Source organism: Bubalus kerabau, chromosome 11 (assembly GCF_029407905.1).
Source record: "Bubalus kerabau isolate K-KA32 ecotype Philippines breed swamp buffalo chromosome 11, PCC_UOA_SB_1v2, whole genome shotgun sequence".
Lineage (NCBI taxonomy): Eukaryota > Metazoa > Chordata > Mammalia > Artiodactyla > Bovidae > Bubalus > Bubalus kerabau.
In genome coordinates, this window is record NC_073634.1 from 100,962,686 (window position 1) to 100,982,977 (window position 20,292).

General features: G+C 53.2%; 2 protein-coding genes across 5 annotated transcripts in view; both read left to right on the forward strand.

The window, feature by feature from the left end:
- GARNL3 (GTPase activating Rap/RanGAP domain like 3) overlaps nt 1-6,280 on the forward strand; it is a 162,098-nt gene extending 155,818 nt beyond the window's left edge. For both annotated transcript variants that reach the window (XM_055541190.1, XM_055541191.1), the window contains exons 27-30: nt 985-1,123; nt 2,110-2,325; nt 3,783-3,909; nt 5,812-6,280. In XM_055541190.1, coding sequence (XP_055397165.1) covers nt 985-1,123; nt 2,110-2,325; nt 3,783-3,909; nt 5,812-5,989 — 660 coding nt within the window. In that variant the 3' untranslated portion in view covers nt 5,990-6,280. The remainder of the gene's footprint in view (nt 1-984; nt 1,124-2,109; nt 2,326-3,782; nt 3,910-5,811) is intronic.
- A 3,157-nt stretch (nt 6,281-9,437) lies between these two features.
- On the forward strand, nt 9,438-18,593 carry SLC2A8 (solute carrier family 2 member 8). 3 transcript variants are annotated; one of them, XM_055541192.1, is made up of 10 exons: nt 9,447-9,729; nt 9,825-9,987; nt 10,242-10,448; nt 12,264-12,363; nt 13,796-13,995; nt 14,707-14,850; nt 14,949-15,057; nt 15,779-15,952; nt 16,301-16,446; nt 17,986-18,593. In XM_055541192.1, exons 1-10 carry the CDS (start codon nt 9,674-9,676, stop codon nt 18,121-18,123), a joined length of 1,437 nt encoding a protein of 478 aa, XP_055397167.1. In that variant the 5' UTR covers nt 9,447-9,673; the 3' UTR covers nt 18,124-18,593. The 3 variants fall into 3 exon arrangements, with proteins under 3 accessions (XP_055397170.1, XP_055397167.1, XP_055397168.1); XM_055541193.1 differs by having other exon boundaries at nt 10,377-10,448; XM_055541195.1 differs by lacking the exon at nt 16,301-16,446 and having other exon boundaries at nt 9,438-9,729; nt 17,986-18,071.
- The last annotated feature ends 1,699 nt before the right edge of the window (nt 18,594-20,292 follow it).

The window sequence follows — 20,292 nt, forward strand, 5'->3', positions numbered from 1 at the left end:
GCAGTTCAACCACAATTTTACAGTTGGAATTATATCTCAACCCGTTCATTCTTTTTCCAAGTTTGTTGTCATTAAATCTGACATGTGATCTATTAAACTATTTTTCACCCTCATACAAATCATTAAACTAAAACTTCTTTCAATTTCAGCACTGGACAACATACTTTTTAATTTTAATCTTCATTATTAATGTTTTCTCCATCACTTTAAGTCCAGACCATCAACAAAACAACAAATCAACCTCTGGTTTATAGCATTTGCCGATTTCCACAGTGTAAATAGTCCCACCATGATTGATCTCAAGCTTCCCGGGTGACACCTCAGCACACGCATTAGGAGCCACTATTACACAATCCCCCCCCAACACACATACACACAGACACTGTATAAATTACCTCAAGAGTATGGAGAATTGTCAGTGTAGTAAAATAATGAGGAATGGTTGAATTTTGATATTTAGTTCCTTTGTTCTTTTAGCACAATTTAAATTGAATAATGGCTGTGTTTAGCAGCCAGCTTGCAAGACCCCTGAAACGCAGTGCCCTGAGTCCACAGGAGCCACACACCAGCGCCATTGCCCCAGAGCTGGCCCATCGCGGGTGGGCTTGAGTATTTGCTGAATCATGGGTGAGGACCCATGTCCCCACCCGGGACACAGACATAACTAGATTCCAAACCTTCCCCAGTTCTAACCTCTGGTGCCCAAGCTCCCTTTCAGGGAAGTGTATTGTGTCTGTATTTGTGGAAGGCGTGTGGGAAATTGACTCTTTTCTATTTTGTGTCAACAAGTAGATAAGAAGTAGGAGAACTGAGCCCTCAGGAGCCTTCTGAGCCCAGAGCTGGCAGCCGCTTCCCTGGCTCCTTCCTGCACCGCAGACCCCGTGGGACAGACAGCTGGGGGTCTGTGCAGTGATGACAGGAGGGCCAGTGGGTGCAGGGCCCTTAAAACTACACAGCTCAGAAACGCCTTCTCTTTCTCTCCAGTCGGATATCTACTTCACAGCAACCGCATCAGCGAACGAGGTCTCGTCCGGAGGCAGCTCCAAGGGGGCCAGTGCCCACAATTCTCCTCAGACACCCCCAAGCCGAGATACTCCAGTGTTTCCTTCTTCCCTGGGGGAAGGTGAAGTCTAGTTTTTACTGTCTTATGATAGACATTTTTGATCCGTTCTGATTTCTCTGAAAGGTTGTTAGTAGCTTAGTCATGTCCGACTCTTTGCAACCCCATAGGCCATAGCCTGCCAGGCTTCTCTGTCCATGGAATTCTCCAAGCAAGAATATTGGAGTGGGTTGCCATTCCTGTCTCCAGGGAATCTTCCTGACCCAGGGATTGAACCCAAGTATCCTACATTGCAGGCAGATTCTTTGCTGTCTGAGCCACCAGGGAAGCCCCTGTAGTTCATTGTCAAATACTGACATGTGATTACTGTTGAAGGAAACAAACAGTGATTACTGTTTGAAGCCACAAAAAAACTTGCAGTGTGGTTGCATTCTTAAGAAACCTTGTGATAATCCCCACCCCCAAACAATTCCCATTATGAAAACACTTGTTTCAAAGGGGAGAAGGAAGTTGAGAGAGAGACTGCAGTTGGCCCCAGCAAGTTATCCTCCCTTCAGGAATGTTAAGGATATAATAGAATTTCAAAGCTAAAAGGATATCATCATAAAACCCACACATTACTCAGCACCCAGCTTTCACTCCGTCTGGCTTCGCCCTTGAACCCCACAGGCCTTTGCTGTGGTTACTGCCTCACGCTTTTCCTAACTTCTCACCACATGAGTCATCCTTATGGCTCGCTGCCAGGAGAGCTCGGCGCTCCCAAGCAGGACAGCTGTGCCTTTCTTCCCGCCTCCTTCCTCCTGCCCACGCATAACCAGGAATGGGTGTGTTTTGTCCCGTTCACCCATGAACAGGATGCCGTTAGAGGACAGAGCCAGGGGGTCCCACCACTTTATTGCCCCTGATGAAAGTTGGCAGGCGGGGGCGGTCAGCCTGTGACATAAATTCTTCTTTCATGCTAATTATGTTGAGGAACCAGGAAATATTCTCTCATGAATAACATGAGCTCTTCTTAAAGTTCTAATGTTCTTTTTGAACACTTATTTCAGGTGAAATTCAGTCCAAAAATCTGTACAAGATTCCACTCAGAAACCTGGTGGGCAGAAGCATCGAGCGGCCTCTGAAATCGCCCTTAGTCTCCAAGGTCATCACCCCACCCACCTCCATCGGCATTGGCATCGCGGCCATTCCTGTCACTCACTCCTTGTCCCTGTCCCGCATGGAGATCAAAGAAATAGCGAGCAGGACCCGCAGGGAGCTGCTGGGTAATGGCTGTCCATTCTCGTGTTTGTGATGTTTGTAAAGATACCTGCTGGTTTTATCTGCCCATATTGGTTGTGCTTAGTCACGTCTGACTTTTTGTGACCCCATGGACTGTAGCCCACCAGGCTCTTGTGTCCATGGAATTTTCCAGGTAAAAATACTGGAGCAGGCTGCCGTTTCCTCCCCCAGGGGACCATCCCAACCCAGGGGTTAAACCTGCGTCTCCTGCATTGGCAGGGGGGATTCTTTACGACTGTGCCTCTTCGGAAGCCCATTTGTGGATATTAATTATCCTCAAATGCAAAGAGCCCTATCATAAGGGATTTATAAAGAAATTATAAACTTGCACCCACACCAAGGAATACTGTACAGTCTGCCCAACAACAATGATGTGTCAATCTAGACTTATTGGTATAGAAAGTGTGCAAACCATATGAAGGGCAGGTGGGGAGGCAGTTTGTAAAACAAAACAGTCTGTCTAGTCTGATAACAGTTTTTTAAATATAAGTAATCTAAATAGGTATGATCCTAGAAAAGTGTCTAGAAGGGCTTACAGCCTGCAGCTCTCAGATAACATTTCATACTTGTATATCCAAAATGTAAATCTGTCTGGGATTTTCTGCATATTTTTGTTCCCTTTTTTGCATATTTGTGGTGCAGTTCAGTCATCCCCTCTCGAAGCCCCTGGGCCGGGGGCAGGTCTGTGGGGATGGGAGCAATGTCAGGTCCCTGCTATGCCCCTCCCCTCAGTTCACAGGTGAGAGACCAGACCAGAGACACAAAGAGCACCATGATAATCGTGAAGAGGCTAGACTGTTGTAAAGGTTTTTGTTCAGAGTTGTGAAAACAAAATGAGGAAAAATGGGGGCATTATGGCAAACCAGTAAGAACTGGTTTAAAATTTGAATTGGCATCTGCATGGTGTAAAACTATGAGGACGCACACCTGTCCTCTGGTCAAGTCTCCTGACCAGCTGGAGAAGGGGATTCAGACCCCCTGACAGGGCAGCCTTGACACTGGCAAAATCGGTTGGCTCTTGAAGTTGGTCCCTTTCACTGAGCTTTTCAAATGTATGTATTGCTATTTTTAACCCATTATTCCCTAAGAAAGCTTGATCTTGCCAACTGTTGTTGTATAAACCACTGTGCTTTTCAGAAATTGGACCTCTGAGTTGGCGAATTACAATTTCCAGTGGTAGGACTGTAGATTTTCTTTCCTTCATTAAACTCTTCTGAGTCATTTTTTCCCAATACATATATTCGTTCTAATCAGAAACAAAAGACCTTTTACCAACAAGATGAGAAAATCAATTATTTAAAAATACAGACTTTTATCATCATTCTTCCTGCCTCCGTCCCTGTAATGTACCAATACCCAACCAGGAGAAAAAGGCATTTCCTGTCTCTTGGCAGTCTGATGGTAATGACCCTCTGACCTGTGATTCTCCCCTCCCATCCAGGCCTCTCTGATGACGGTGGATCCAGGTCAGAAGGAGCACCAAAGCCCAAGTCAAAGGCCCGGAAGCGGCTGGAAGAAAACCAAGGAGGCCCCAAGCCAGGGACAGTGCGGTCCACTAGCAGTGACAGGTAAAGAGGGACGTGGCCCCTGCTCAGGGTGGTGGCCCCTCAAGTCATGGGACAGCCACAAGGCCTCTTCTGCTGAGTGACGGTGCGTGGGCCAGCCCCTTGGGCCAGCTGCAGCAGAGGGTCAGCGGCCATATCCTCTCTGAGGACCGCCAGAGAGCACAGCCTGCCAGGAAGGGGCCCAGGCAAAGGGGCAACCTCATTAGCAACCCAACAAATGCACACTGAAATACAGAGACTTCTTTTGCTCACCAAATTGACAGAGACTTTTTTAAAACAAAAGTGCTCTCCAGTACTTCTGGTGGATCCTTTCTGGATGGCCATTCAGTATCACACATCTATGAATATTTGTTGAATCCCACTGATTTGTCCCCTGAGGGTCTCTGTGTCCTTCATAAAACACCTTGCCTGCTTCTCTGTGGAGGCCAAGGGGGCATATGTTCAGGTTCCATTCATTCAGGCAACACAAATTCTTAGAGCACCTGGCACTGAGCTGGGGACATGGAGCTGAACTTCAGGGGCTCATGGGCTGGTGGGGAAGGCCAACCTTCCCCGGAATTATAGAGAATTATACCATTCCAGGGCAGCAGGTGATACAGAAGAATGAGGTGTGCCATCCATTCCACGCCTGGGGTAGGGGAGGTCCCAAACATCAGGAAAGGCTGAGCCAAGTCTCATAAATCAAGCAACCATTAGCCTGGCCCAGAGAGGAAGGCACTCACTCAGGCTTTAATCCAACACTTTCACTGAGCTCCTACTGTGTGACCAGGCCCCTACCCTCATGGACTTTACATTTTAGTGTAGAGAAACAGACAATAAACCTGTGAACAAGTAAGCAATTGCTATCACTTCCTTTCGTGACCAGCACTGCAAGGAAGTTTAAAACAAAGTGATGGGGGTGGGGTGGATAGAAGGTCTACTTGAGGTGGGGGCTGGGAGTCAAGGAAGGCTTCTTGGGGGAAGTGGCACAGAGCTGAGCTCTGAATGAGAAGGAGCTGGGGGAACAGCCCTTCTGGCAGCGGAACCAGCAGGGGCAAAAGCCCTGAAGAGAGAGAGAAGGAAGTGAGTGGGTCAGCTTAGCACAGATAAGGAGGTGAGGTCAAGAACAACCAGAGGCTGGACCTCGGGCTTTTACAAGGCTACATGAGTCCTTGGTGAACGGAGGAACTCCCTGAATCAAAACCTGGTCAAACTGGTTTTGCAGGTGTCAAGAGTGTGAGCATCCTGAGTGCAGGAGAAAATAAGAGGGCAATGATGGGCTGGGAGGAGGCCAGAGGGGTCAGCAGGGTGGGGCCTGTGGGCCTGTGGGCAGGTGTTTCAGCCTTGTCCTCAGGCCATGGGGAGCCAGGGGAGGGTTTATCCCAATTTGCCTCACAAATACATATGTGTCAACACTGACCTTTCTTTTTTCCCATTTTTTTTCCTTTTTTTTAATGGTGATAATATAAAACATACTATTTTAACCACATGTAACTGTACAGTTCAGCAGCACCAAGTACATTCACATTGTTGTGCAACTTCCACCACCATCCGTCTCCTCAATGTTTCACGTTCCTAAACTGCAACTCTGTCCCCATTAACCACTAATTCCCCATCTGCCCACCCCATAGCCCTACCCCAGCCCCTGGCATCTACCAATGTACTTTCTGACTCCATGAATTTGACTATTCTAGGTATCTCATATAAGTGGCCTTTAAAACCCATAACAACCCAGGAGATGGGACAGTCTGCCTGCAGAACACAAGCTCTGTTGGGGTGGGCATCACCCACCTGCACGTGCCCACCTCTCCCTCACAATGGTGGGGGGTGGGAAAGACAGGCTTTCACATTTAGGGGAGGAGGAAACAGAGTAGCCAGCTCAGTGGTGCACCCCAGGATCTGTTCACTGTGACTTTTCTCCTCTAGGATCACATCGAGCTCCCTAGAAAGTCCTTACACTTCCGAAGCCAATCCCAATGGGCGTTACCAGTCGACCAGCTCCGACCCAGACCCTGTGGCCGAGCAAGAAGGCAGCCCCGTCTGGGGCAGCTGCCCCTTTCAGCTCACCACTTTCTCGGATGAAGACATTATTGACTTGAAGTAAACAGAGTCCCAATCGAGTTTGCCATGTTTAATTTTCTTACAGAGGTTTATACTCTTTAGCCAGTTCTGACATCATTTCTCAACAAAATGTGGCTTTTAGCCTGTCTGTGATCTATTGGACCAAACCTTCTGCACCCTTGGCCTGTTTGGGTCACTCTCCAATGTCCGGTGCCATCTTTCTTGACCTTTATTTCTTTCTGTTCAGGAACCATCAGTCCCTTGTAATAAAGGTGGTAGATTTCATTGAGGTTTTAGATTGAAACTTTGAATAAATCAAAAATATTCATTCTTATTTACTGCAACCTTCTCTTATATTTTATATACTTAGATGGAAAAGTTATTTTTTCATTACAGTTTTGTTTTGTCACATAATTTGTTTCTTTTATTGAGATAAAGAAAAGCCATTGCTTTAAAAATGTATTATAAATAAGTTTTCTTTCTGCACCTCTGGCCCCTGTTGCTGTTTCAGTTCACTGTGATTGGAACCAGCTGCATTCCTGCCTATAGACTTTTGAGAAAAGCTGAATTTTTAGATCTTAGAAACTCCTGCTTCTTTCTCCTTGTGTCTCACAAAAAAAACAATAAGATATAGGAGCCTGTTAAGAGTCTCAAGATTTTGTTTTGTTTTATTGTTACTGTGAAATCATACAACCTAGAAACAGTTACACTTCATCCTCAAAATTATCATTCTCAAATTCCCTCCTCTTGTTCTGGTCTGCTTTGCTCTCTCACATGAATCAAATGAGTAGCCTTCCTCTTATCATGTATCCACCTTCTGTTGCTCCATCCCCAAAGAGAGAAGAAAATGTGAGTTTGGCCAAGTTTGAAGGAAACAGTGAGATATCAGTCTCTAGCCAGGGGAGATCAAAGGAGGAAAACTGAGTTTCACTGACATTGTAAACTTTTTAATCTGTGTAAAGAAGATAACTTACTTTTGGCTTTAGTCTAACAGATTCCATTTTATTATATCTCGTTTTGCCTATATTACCCATCAAAAGAAACGAGGTCATTTCCCCGGTTGAAGTGGCTCTGAGGAGTTCTTCTGCAGGTCTTCTCACTTACTGCAGAGGTCTGTGCTGGACATGACTCGATCTGATAGATCTCAGACCCTACCTCCTTATGGGCCTTGCACACTGTGGGGAGAGCTCTCCTCTCCACCTGTGGCTCAGAGAGTCCCACATGATACATCTGAGCTGAAGGCTGCCTGGTCCCCTTCAGCAGAAGGCAGCAGGTCAGAGTGCTAAAGACAGTGCTTTTTCAGTGTACCCAGGTGGGGTCCATAACCAAAGGAGTCTACTCACAGTCTTTGCAGCATTCAGTGCTCCTGTTCTGTTCTGTTTTGTTATGCCCTTTTCATATAAGAGGGGAAAACACAAGATCAACTACATGCTGTATCTTGACCTCATCCAAAGCTTTATGGATTGGGTTTTACTATGTTTGCTTTTCAAATAAGGAAACTGAGGTTCAAAACGGGGCAGTGATTTGAACCTGTGAGTTCTCTGACCCCAGAACTGTGCCCTGTCCCCTGTCCACCCTACAGAGCCAGGCTGAGTGCCTTGTGTCAGCTGGATCTGGCTGGTGTTTTTTGTGTTAAAATAATTTGTAAGCCTCATGAGCTTGTATGTGTGTTTTTCCTGTCATCTTTTTCTTTCCCCTGAAGTTTCTTGCTTCTCAGCCTGGAATTGAAAAACCAAGGGCTATTTAGACCATTCTTCCAAAGAGACTGGCAGCATCAGAGCCACCCCATGATTTGACAAGAGTCACAGATCTGAGGAGTAGATGTAGAATGGGCAAGGGGTGGGCACTACTAAACAGTTTGATAGACTTGGCTTATAAAAGGAAGGCGGGAGTCTGCTTTGTAAGCAATGTCTGCTTACAAAGGCCAAGTGAATGCTGCACACTCATGGGGAGGGAGATGACCAGCCAGAGGGCAGGAGCAGGTTTGCAACGGTTCATGGCTTGGCGGCCACTCCAGTATTCTTGCCTGAAGAATCCCATGGACAGAGGAGCCTGGCGGGCTACAGTCCATGGTGTTGGAAAGAGTTGGACACAACTGAAGCAACTTAGTGCACACGCATGGCTTGGAGGGCTGGCTGGCCTTAGCTAGGCTCGCTGGATCATTGTGTCTACAGAAGCCTCTCTGCATACCCCTCAGGCTGAACTGCAAAGTAAACTGTCTAGCAGCAGCAGTTTGCCCTTGGAATCTGAAGAATCCATCCCCTCTGCAAACATCCAGTACCCACTGTCTGGAGCAGAAGATCATGTCCATTGGGGAAGGGAGAGAAGTAGACAGGTGAATCACAAGCAATAATTAGCGCTGTAATAAGAATTTACGATTGGAGCACAAGACACGGAGGAAGAACCGAGGGATGGTTGCCTATGTCTTGAAAGATAATACAATCTGGTGACTGCACTAATTATACTGCCTAATATTTGAGTTATCTGGAATGTACTTGGTCTTTTCACTTTGCCCCTACAACAAACCCTCCTGCAATGATAGATACTATCATTTCCACTTAGAGAAGAAGAGAAAGAGGCCCAGAGAGGGATTAGAAGCTAAGCCTGTTACTTTGTCCTGGTTCTTGCCAGAATTACACAGCACTCCACCGCAGCTGTCTGCACCCAGGGAATGTGGCATACAAATCGCGACCTTCTACAGCGCCCTGACTTCTTCATACCTCCACCAGTGACCAGGGTGCACACACGTAGAGAGACGCTATTAACATCCGCAGGGGACTCAAAATTGGGAGGTGTAGTATTAAGATGAAGATTCCAAAGTCAGGATTACCTGTGAAGTGAGTGGAATTTAACAGAGACCATGGGGCTCACCATTTAGGCCCAGATCAGTCACAGCTATGCGGCATGGGGGACCCCGCCCAACACGGGTTCTCAGTACCCGAAGATCGTGGTCGTCATCGGTCTGCGGCTCCTTAGCAGTCAGCAACCTTGGCTCTCCTGCCCTCACTCCAAGTCTTAACAAGCACAAGAGTTGGGCGGCGGCGCCCAGGACCACGCCTCCCACAGCACAGCTGATCCGAGAACAGACCAGCCCATAACCGGTGTTTGGAGACCTTCCACCCTGCGGCTCTCTGTGGGCAGAGCAGCCCACGCCTCAGAGCAGAGGTTAACGCTGAGCAGTTACTGCAGACCTTACCCAGGGAGGTCAGCGGCGCTGCGCAAAGAGAGGGAGGGCAGTCCCGGACGATACCCACGGGCTCCGCCTTGGTTCGGCTTCCTAGCTGCACTGGTGGAAGCTAGATTAAGAGGCGGTTCCCGGCGCAAATACAATCCCCACCCTCCACTCTCATTGGTCGGCGTGGGTCACGGTTTCTTAGATGACCCCGCCTTCGAGCTCGCATCACCCTCCTATTGGGTGGCTGTGTGAGCCCCCGCCATATACAAGCTCCTCCCCTGTCTAGACATTGGATGGCCGTCCTGGGGATGGTTCCAGAGAGAGACCCCTCAGGCTCTTTCCTTCCATTGGTCCGCTTTCACTTGAAGGGCGGCTCCTAGAGCAGAAGCTAACCCCGCCTTGCGTTCCCATTGGCTGCTCCCTTACCCCGGCCTAGAGTCGCTCCTCACCATCTGTTGGTTGCCCTGGCTGAAACGCCGGTGCTGGCCGCACTCGCGGGACCGGTGGCAGTTCAAGGCGTCAGAGCCCTAAAAGCAAGCGTTGATCGCGGACATGACGCCTGAGGACCAAGAGGAGACCCAGCCGCTCCTACGGCCGCCCGGCGGCAGGTGAGCGGTAGGGGGAACCCAGGTCCACTGGCGCAGCCTCACTCCATCCGCTGCGCCCAGGCCTTGCGGCTCACCGACCGCCCCTGTCTCCGCAGCGCTCCCCGCGGCCGCCGCGTCTTCCTCGCTGCCTTCGCCGCTGCCCTGGGACCGCTCAGCTTCGGTTTCGCCCTCGGCTACAGCTCCCCGGCCATCCCGAGCCTGAGGCGCGCCGCGCCCCCGGCCCCGCACCTCGACGAAGACGCAGCCTCCTGGTTCGGGGTGAGGCCTCGGGCTCACCCTCCTGCCCTCCTGGGACCCTCCTTCGCCCACCCCTAAGACGGGTGCCAGGACCCTCCCCGCGCTGCCTGGCTTCGGGTGGGCACGGAGACCCTCCGCCGAGTATGTCCCGGCTCCCCTGAGAGGGGTTGCCCATCTCCCCTGCCCCCGCAGCGGCTGAGGTTGGGGTGGAGGGCGAGGTTGGGCCGCGGGCCCCCGGCGCCCCCTCCCTCAGCCGGCGGTCGCCCCGCCCCCAGGCCATCGTGACCCTGGGCGCCGCGGCCGGGGGCGTGCTGGGCGGCTGGCTCCTGGACCGCGCGGGGCGCAAGCTGAGCCTAGTCCTCTGTGCCTTGCCCTTCGTGGCCGGCTTCGCCGTCATCACCGCGGCTCAGAACCTGTGGATGCTGCTCGGAGGCCGCCTGCTCACCGGCCTGGCCTGCGGCATTGCCTCGCTCGTGGCCCCGGTGAGTGTGTTTCCCCCCAGTCTGGCGCCCTGGGACCCAGGAGAAGGGGCCGAACTCGGGGCCTGATTCTCTCCCTGGCTGCGGCCTCTTGAGTGCCTGACACCATGCCCTCCCCTGCTCCATCTTCCTTACACTCCCATGGGGCCTTGGAAAGACCTGTTGTTATCCATCCCTTGTTACAGATGAAGCTTAAAGGAACGTGAAGTCAAAGTCGCTCAGTCGTGTCGGACTCTTTGCGACCCCATGGACTGTGGTCCATGGAATTCTCCAGGCCAGAATGCTGGAGTGGGTAGCCTTTCCCTTCTCCAAGGGGATCTTCCCAACCCAGGGATCGAACTCAGGTCTCCCTCATTGAGGGCGGATTGTTTACCAGCTGAGCCACAAGTCCTTGGTTTAAGCACAAAGTCAGTGGTGATGCTACTTCTTGAACCCTGGGTGGTGGCACTTAACAGGGCCTCTCTTTGGCTCTACAAATGAAGTGCCCTCTGTGGATGGTCAACAGAAGCCTCACACGATGGCTTAGATCCCCCTTGGCCTTCAGACCACTGGCTACAGTTCAGCAGGAAAATCCCACTGTGGTTTGTCCCAAGGGGCAGAGGCTGTTGGGACCTGGTGCGCCCCTTCACTGCTCAGAAAGCGGCCCACCAGGCGTTCCCCCTGCTCCTCTCTCACCACCTCCTGACCCAGCACTGCCCAGGCTGCCTTTGGAGCTGGACACGTCTGGGTAAAACCGCAGCCCTGGGCAGAGCACCTCTGTGAGCCCATAAGGTGGGAATGACGCTGTTAGCTCGGGCCATGCCTACACAAGAGCCTATACACACGGCCCTGGCCCTGGCATGGCCGGTAGAAGGACTTGGACCCTGGCAGCTGGGATTGCTGGGTGTCCTGTGACCTGCTGCTGGTCGTGGGCTTGAGTGATCCACCACCACCCACACCCTAACCAATCAAGACTAAAAGCAGTAGCTCAGAATCCCTCCCTTTGCACCTACCACTCATTTCAACTGCAACTGCTGGATAATAGGCAGCAGCTAGGTTGGATTTTATATCTGGATTTTTTTGGTGGTTTTTTTTTTTACTGTGCAAAAACACACCTGACTTAGTCGTGGACATAAGATATGGAATAACACAGAAGCGTGGGCAAGCGCTTTCTGGCTCCTGAGTCCAGAGGAAGCTGCAGCAGTCACTGGTAGTGACTGAGGAAGAGAGTTCCTGCTTTCACTCCAAGGGCACCACCCAAAGTGTGGTCCTTGGGTCAGCAGCTGTGTGTCTCCTGGAGGTGGTTAGACAGGCGGAATCGTGGGCCCACCACACATCTGTTGTTGTTTAGTTGCCAAGTCTCGTATCTGACCCTCTGTGTCCCCACAGACTATATCCCACCAGGCTCCTCTGTCCGTGGGATTTCCCAGGGAGGAATACTGGAGTGGGTTGCCATTTTCTTCTCCAGGGGTGCCTCCCCACCCAGGGATGGAGCCTGTATCTCCTGCGTGGCAGGTAGATTCTCTACCACTGAGCCACCAGGAAGCTCTACACACCTACTATGTTAGAATTTGCTTTTTGTCAAGGGTATACAATTAAATGAAAGTGTGAAAAGCTCTGTGTGCCCCCGCACACACACACAGTGTCCATATATGTACCCTTTAAACATGTGCTGTGGATTACATGGTGGGGATCTCTGATGTCCAGGGACCTGCAGTTAGGGGTCCCCTGGGCCTGCAAGTACCCCAGTCGAGACTCTCCTCAGCTCTGAATGGCTGAGACTTTTCAGTTTTAAGAACTCCTGGACCCCAAGTACACTCTCGTCTTAATTGCCAACAGGTCTATATCTCTGAAATTGCCTACCCTGAAGTGCGAGGGCTGCTCGGCTCCTGTGTGCAGCTGATGGTGGTCACAGGCATCCTCCTAGCCTACCTGGCAGGTATGGTTTTCTTATTATCTCTTGTGACTGTTCATGGATGTTTGACTATCTTACAGATGTAGAAACTGAAGTTCAGAGAGGTCAGGGGACTTGCCCAAGGTCACACAGCCACTGCCCAAGATGCCACATTCCCAGACCACTTCCCTGAGAAACCTGGGTCATGTGGGTCTTGTGACAGTATTCTGAGGAGAGCTAGAAAAGGTGATGTCCTCATCTCCCCAGAGCAGAAGCCCATTCCAGGAGTATAGGGAGGGCTGACGAGTTAGAGCAGTACCTCCCTGTGCGGTGACCAGCTAGGATTCTGGGGCTGGAAGGAAAGTCTTTAGCCTAAGAGCTTGGAGGGTGCAAATGTGTGTCTCCCTCAGAATCAGTACTGGATTTGCAGCCTGAAGGAGGCAGGTTCCAGAGAACCCAAGGGTCAGCTGGAGCCAGCATGAGGAAGCTTCCAGAAGCAAGAGGAAGCTTCCAGAGGCACCCTGGAATGAACTGGGGTAGAGGAAAGGCAGGCTTCATATCTGACAGCCCTGGATTAGGGGAATATGCCACTTACTAGCTGTGTGACCTTGGCCTAGTCAACTGCCCCTGGGAGCCTCAGGTTCCCTGTCTTCACGTGGAGATTAACTTTACCTAGTCCAAGGCTGCTGAGGGATTAAATTAACTGATGCTGTAAAAAGTGCCCGGCAGCAGGCCCCGATAAGAATTGTCAAAGGATGGCCTGAGAACCATGTGGGAATGGGGGTTTGGGGCCAGATGGGCAGTGGCAGGGCCCAGGGCATGTGCCCTCTGATTCCTCAGAGTGGACAACATGCAGGTCCATGGTCTTTCCTTTCTGCCCACTTAGCATCCTGACTGTCATTCAGAGTCCTGGCCGCAGTCTAGCTGCCTTGTGGGGCCAGCAGTGTCCGAAAGCCACTGTGTAGACACGGATACTCAGGGTCACGTGGGTGTAGTTACACCTATAGGATTTCCTCCAGGTCGTCATAAGCCACACTTTAACTGCTCAGCTTCTGTGAGTTCTAATTGACGTCTTTCAGTGAAAAATGCCCCCTTCCTCTCTGTCCCCCTTCTTCCCGGAGGAGCCAGCCTTGCCTGCTTCTCAGTCCGTCTACCGGGTGGAGGCCTGTGCACACATGGTCTCTTGCCGCCCCTCCCTTTCAGACCCCTGGTGCCGTATATCACGTATACCTCGGCAGTACAGAGCGAGCACCTTTGTTTAGTGGCTGCATAAACCTTCACTGATATACGCCCCCCACCTTGTTTCCACACTTAGCAATAAAAATGACAACATCAATGACAAACCCTGGGGAGTCCTGCAAATACACTGGGGTCCCCACCCTTTAAGCAGAGTCCCTAGGTTGGCAGGGGGCAGGTGCCCCCTGAGAAGATCCCGGCCGGCTCATGCCACTCTGACGTCTCTCCCCCCAACCGCCAGGCTGGGTGCTCGAGTGGCGCTGGCTGGCCGTGCTGGGCTGTGTGCCCCCCTCCTTCATGCTGCTGCTCATGTGTTTCATGCCTGAGACCCCTCGCTTCCTGCTGTCTCAGCACAAGCACCAGGAGGCCATGGCCGCCATGCAGTTCCTGTGGGGCTATGCCCAGGGTTGGGAGGAGCCTCCCCTTGGGGCTCAGCACCAGGTGAGGGGCTGGGAGCCAGTGCGCGGGGAGAGGGACCCGGGAGAATCGCCCCTGAGGTCAACACAGAGTGGCGCCGCAGCTCCACAGGTGTGTGCTCACACGCGTACACACGAGGCCCGTGGGCTTGGGAGTGATGTCCTGTGGACCACTGCTTGGCCAGACCCAAGTCTGAGCCCCGATCTCCCTGTCCCTGGAAGAGAAGGGCTGGGCCATGTCAGAGGAGAATGCAGGTGGGGACTGGAGGACTTGGAATTTTGAAACAGGGAGCTGTAGGGCCAGGGAGAATGTTGAGTCTCTGCCCCTTACCTGCTGTGTGACCGTCCCATCTTTAACCTGAGTTTCTTCCCCGGTAAAGTGGGGTCATAGCACGTGCCTGGTGGTGGTGGTAAGGATCAGTGGGGCCGGGGAAGGTGCTCAGCCCAGACCCAGACCCAAGGTTGGTAGGACTCGGGAACCCTGGGTTCTCTGCTCACAGAACATCTCCGTGGATCCCCCAGCAAATCAGGAAGGGACATGAGGAGGGGAGGATCCTGTCACCTTACTAATGGGGAGGCTATAGTGATGCTGGGACCTGAAGCAGAGGCTACAGGTGGGGCTGGGACAAAATGCAGAGGTTCCCTCGCTCCAGCAGGCCCCAGGATGGGGGGGAGCTCAGAGCCGGGGTGCCCTCAGGAGAAGAGAAGCCCTGATGCCCGGTATCCATCTGAGCAGGGCTTCCACGTGGCCCAGCTGCGGCGTCCTGGTGTCTACAAGCCCTTCATCATCGGCATCTCCCTGATGGCCTTCCAGCAGCTGTCGGGTGTCAATGCCGTCATGTTCTATGCGGAGACCATCTTTGAAAAGGCTAAGTTCAAGGTAAAGAGGCCTCTGCCCCGGCCTGCCTCACCCGGAGGCCGTGTGGGTGGGGCCCAGTCCCAGGGTGTCTGCCTGACCCTCCTGGCCCGTCTCCCCAGGACAGCAGCCTGGCCTCAGTCGTTGTGGGCGTCATCCAGGTGCTGTTCACTGCCACGGCGGCCCTGATCATGGACAGAGCTGGGCGAAGGCTGCTCTTGACCTTGTCAGGTAAGGCCCCAGGGGGATGGCTCTGCCCTCTGCAGGACTGGAGGCCTAGGCCAGCCTCCTACCACAGGCTGGAGGGCTGTTGCTGAGGTCACCACGTTGTGGAGAACAAGGGCTGAGTGTCCCCAAGGGCACGGGCAGGACTTCAGGGGAGCACTGGCTCCAGGCCTGCGCTCACTGCTCTACTGCGGCATGCCTTGACCTCGGCAGAACCTAGGAGTAGGCCCCTCCAGGGCCCGCTTTACAGGGAGGAAACCGACGGCCTGGGCGTGAAGAGGCCCTGAAGCCTGGGCCCTCTCTGGGCAAGTAACTACCTGAGCCGGCTTCCCCTCTGAAACGGAGGTGGAGGTGGTGGCAGGCCAAGGCGAGGATCAGCACACAATGCGAGGGAGGCTCCTCGTGGGCAGCCGGGCCCTCAGTGCCGCTGGGGAAGTGGGCCTGGCTTCTGGTGGTTGCTCCTTCTTCCTCAAAGCCAGGGAGGGTCTGCTTCCAGAAGCTTCTTGGGGTTGACTGAGGTGTGAGGGCCAAGCCGGGACTGGGAGGGCCAGGCTGGGGCGAGGGTACCCCAGCGGGGCTCCGCTCACTGCCCCTCGCGGAGGAGCCCAGGCCACCTGCCGGGGACACCGTGCACTGACTGCCAGCCCCCCGACAGCCCCGTGCCCGGGCTGCAGGCTGCCGCCTCATGCCCTCCCACTGCCCTGCCAACCGCCGCCCTCCACCGCAGGTGTGGTCATGGTGTTCAGCACCAGTGCCTTTGGCGCCTACTTCAAGCTGACCGAGGGCGGCCCCAGCAACTCCTCCCACGTGGACCTCCCGGCGCTCGTCTCCATGGAGCCCGCCGATACCAACGTGGGGCTGGCCTGGCTGGCGGTGGGCAGCATGTGCCTCTTCATCGCCGGTGAGTGGGGTGCTGAGGGGAGGTTGAGGGGGCCGCCCTGTCGCTGCCAGGTTCCCGTGGCTCCTGGGAGTCCCGGCCTGCTCGGCCTCACCCCTGGGTTTACAGCTCTGACCGTGTGCCGGGCACCGGCTCAGCCCCCCTCTGCTCCTTTCATGTCACCCCCACAAGCGCCCTCCGAGCAGGCCCCCTTCCCGTGCTGTTCTGTAGAGCCAAGGCCTGACGCATCAGGAGTGAGGGGAGTGACCTGAGTCCCCAGGCTGAATCCGGGCCCCACTTCAGCCCGGGGGGTCTTCGGCAAGCCGAGCGCCGCCCGGCCCCGTGGACCTGAGGCCTTTCCTGCCCTTGCAGGCTTCGCTGTGGGCTGGGGGCCCATCCCGTGGCTCCTCATGTCTGAGATCTTCCCTCTGCACGTCAAGGGCGTGGCCACCGGCGTCTGCGTCCTCACCAACTGGTTCATGGCCTTTCTGGTGACCAAAGAGTTCAGCAGTCTCATGGTGAGTGCAGGCCCTGACGGGCTCCCCCTGCCACAGCCAGCAGAAAAGTACTTTTCAGAATTACTCTTGTGACAGACTCGGGGTTGGCAGCCTTGCCTGCAGGCTGAAGCCCCACCAGCCTGCAACCCCATCCTAGTTGAGGGTGCGGGGAAGCAGACGGGCTGGGGCAGGCAAGGAACCCAGGCTGTCTGGGGATGACTGGGGAGCCTCCCGGCTGTCGAGGTGGAAGGACAGCAGGACTGACCTCCCCCTTGGACTTTGGGCACTTTGGGAAGCAAGGCTGCATGAGAACCTCCACCTTTGGAGTCAGCAGGCCTGGCCCGTCCCCACCTTGGCCACTTCCTGCTGTGTGAACTTGGGTGTGCTGCTTCCCTTTCTCTGATCCAGCTTCCTTGGCTCAAAGCGGAGAAGGGGGACAGTGCCTCCCTCTTAGAGCTGATGGGAGCATCAGTTCGGTTCTACATTTTGCCGCCAGCTGGCAGATGGGCTGATGCACACATGGTCCCAGCCTCAAGGCCTCTGGTCCAATGCGGGCACCACTCTGGTGCAGACAGTCAAGCCGTCTGTTCAGTCGTTCTCCCCCCGCTCCCCCCAGGGCTTCTGGTACCTGCCACGTCCAGGCCTGTTTAGGGCGCCAGAGCAGCAGTGAATGAGATGGACAGGGACCCCTTTCTGACAAGGGCTGGTACGACAGTGTCCAGTGGTGGAAGGATGAACCACCATCAGGCTGGGCTGGGGCAAGAGGAGGCCGGTCATGATTGGCGTGAATGCTTGGGGCTGGCCTGGACCCCGCAGGGCCTGCGCTGCTCCAGGGAGCTCATCAGGAAGACCAGAGCAAAGCCCTGGAGGGGAGGTGACTTCCAGGAGCTTGGAGGGGACCGACAGTCAGGGAGGGGATGGCGGCAAGGGACCTAAGAGTGATCTGGCCATCACTGACAGGCCAAGAGAAAGGCTTCAAGGAGGGAGGGGGCGGGGTGGCCAGGTGCCTGAGGCAGAGGAGATGGAAGCAGGCGGCCTTTGCTTCTGGCAGCTGGGATTACACAGGGGCTGCGTGGGGAGGGTGCACCGCCTGTGACTCTGGGCCACTGCTGCCTCTCCCCCCCTCTCATGGGCCCTGAGTGTCCCCATGTGCGCACACGGCCCCATCACCACCCACTGAGAGCTCACCCATTTCCTCCGGCACCAAGGAGAGAGATTCCTAAGGCGGCAGGGACCACAGAGGGCAGGGCCAGACCAAGTGGAGAGGGAAGTCTCTGGGCCCTGGAGTCGGACCCTGGGGACGGGAGGCCAGCTGTCACTTGATGGTGGGCCTCTGACCTGGGGGCAGTCATTTTGTCACAGTGAGCTCAGTGTCCCCACCGCACACCATCCACACGCTTGGACAGTGCTCAGCTCGGGCTTCTGGATGGCCCACCAGGCCCTCCTCCACATCCCTGAGCCTGGGTGTGGCGGGGTAGGGCCTCGGCTCCTGGGCCCAGGAGGGCTCCTGACCCAGGAGGGCTCCCGCGTCATTTCACAGCCTCGCCCCTGTCTTCGCAGGAGGTGCTCAGGCCCTACGGTGCCTTCTGGCTGGCCTCTGCCTTCTGCATCTTTGGTGTCCTTTTCACTCTGGCCTGTGTCCCTGAGACCAAAGGGAAGACTTTGGAGCAAATCACAGCCCATTTTGAGGGGCGATGACAGCTTCTTCCTGTGAGTGACTGCCCCTCTTTGCTGGACCAGCTTTGAGCCTCGGAGGGGATGGAGCCTACCTGTGACTCCAAACCGAGCCTCAGCTGGGAGCCTGGAACCCCTGGCTGTCCCCAGGGAGTCAGGAGCCAGGACGGCAGCCCCTTGGAGCCTTGTCCTCTGGGGTCCCTCCCTCCTGCCCAGTGAAGCGTGGGGACAAGGTTCCCAGCTGCTGGGTCCAGTTTCTACTGCTGCCCTGTGATTCGGGAGAAGGAACATCTCGGAGACGCTTCGCTGTCCTGTGGTCAGTCCTCCACACGCCGGCTCCATCATGACACGAAAGTGACAGCGGAGGAGGGGGGCTCTTGGTTCCTGGTTTTCTGGAGACGCTTTGGAGGCTGGGTGATGGCCTGTGGTTTCTCCTCTCATGTGGCTGCATTATCAGGGAGGAACTTTGCCAAATAAATATTTGACTCAGAAAATCAGGTCATGAGCTCTTTGTGTGGGCTGCAGTCACGAAGGGCACTTTCTTGTCCCTCCCCATAAAAGCAGGCCTCTCATGAACTGAGTCTTGCCAAGAACATCTATGGATCAGCTTCCTCGTGGTCAGCCAGGCTTGCCTTTGGCACTTGGAGATCATTTCTGACTCCTTCCTCGGGTTCAGCCCCCTGAACCATTAGTCAGCAAATTTGATTGAGTTCCTCCTGCAGAAAAATGTTCCTCTCTTCATATTAACTTTAATGGAGCCAGAAGTCTTTTTCAAATTACTTATATTGTCTGTTGTATAATACACATTTATTACAGGAAAATTAGAAAACACTGATTTAATATAATTATTTTTATAGCAGTTAACCATCTGCTAGGCACTATTCTATATTAACTACTTTATTCAGATAAATAAAAAAAATTCACACCTGCACCTTTCCAAACAGAACCACTGTTTAGAATTTGGTTCTGTCTTTAAAGACCTCTCCCCCGACATACACACTTTCCAGCATCACTACACACAAGGGGTCTTTTTGTTTCAGAACCTGTTTTATTCCCTTTATTCACTTTATCCAGGTTGTGCAGCCTCCATCATGTGCCCGTCTTGACACATTAAGCTTTGTAATGAGACCAAATGAGACTGGAGAGAAGGGCAATGGAAGCATGGAGTGGTCCAGGGCAGAGCAGTGGAGAGAGCTGAACAAGTCACTTAACCTCCCTTAACCTCAGTTTATCCATCTGTAAGATGGGCACAATGATGCTACCTCCCTTGTGGGGTTGTTACGAGGATGAAAGGAGATGATCACGTAAAGCACTTATATGCGAGGATGGCACTGAATAAGTGCTCAAATCAGTTTCGTGTGGTGGTGGTGAGACCGTGCGGGTGAGGGTAGGATGCTGTGGTGGAGATGAGAAGAAAAGCGGCATATGAGGCTCAAGGGATGCTTCATAGGAGAATATTTGAGGTCTTTATAAGTTTTTCTCTTTATTTTCTACCCTATTCCCTCAGCAACCTCTGATTGCTACAAGCACCTACTTATAGTACCAAGGACTATGGACACACGCACTCTTCAGAGGTGCCCTTACATTCCTTGAGGCCTTCCCATGACAGCACAAGATGCTTCAGGGACTAAGGCAGCCCCAGATGACAGTCCTGTATCTGCCACAAGAACCTAGTCCAGGACCATCCGGCACACGTCCATGGAGAAGTGGGGCAGGATGAAATGTCCCCAGAGGACAGGTGCAGAAGAAGCTGTGCTTTACCTAGCCTGGGATAGAAAAGTGTGCTGCCAACCAACATCCATCCCATCACCCACTAGCACCCCCAGAACAATTTTCAGGAGGATCCTGGCTTTTAAGAACCTAAGGCAAGAAATTCCCTAACGCCATGCAGTGGACAGAACAGAATCAACATCACTGCCAATAAAGGTCCATGTAGTCAAAGCTATGATGTGAGAGTTGGATTATAAGGAAAGCTGAGTGCCAAAGAACTGATGCTTTCAAACTGTGGTGTTGGAAAAGACTCCTGAGAGTCCTTTGGACTGCAAGGAGATCCAACCAGTCCATCCTAAAGGAAATCAATCCTGAATGTTCATTGGAAGGACTGATGGTTGAAGCTGAAACTCCAATCCTGTGACCACCTGATGTGAAGAGCTGACTCATTTGAAAAGACACTGATGCTGGGAAAAAGTGAAG

Coding starts and splice junctions, on each gene's coding strand:
- SLC2A8 (XM_055541192.1), top strand. CDS start 9,674: ATGACGCCTGAGGACCAAGAGGAGACCCAGCCGCTCCTACGGCCGCCC. Junction 15,953..16,300: donor CATGTGCCTCTTCATCGCCG/GTGAGTGGGGTG, acceptor CTGCCCTTGCAG/GCTTCGCTGTGGGCTGGGGG. Junction 16,447..17,985: donor AAGAGTTCAGCAGTCTCATG/GTGAGTGCAGGC, acceptor CTGTCTTCGCAG/GAGGTGCTCAGGCCCTACGG.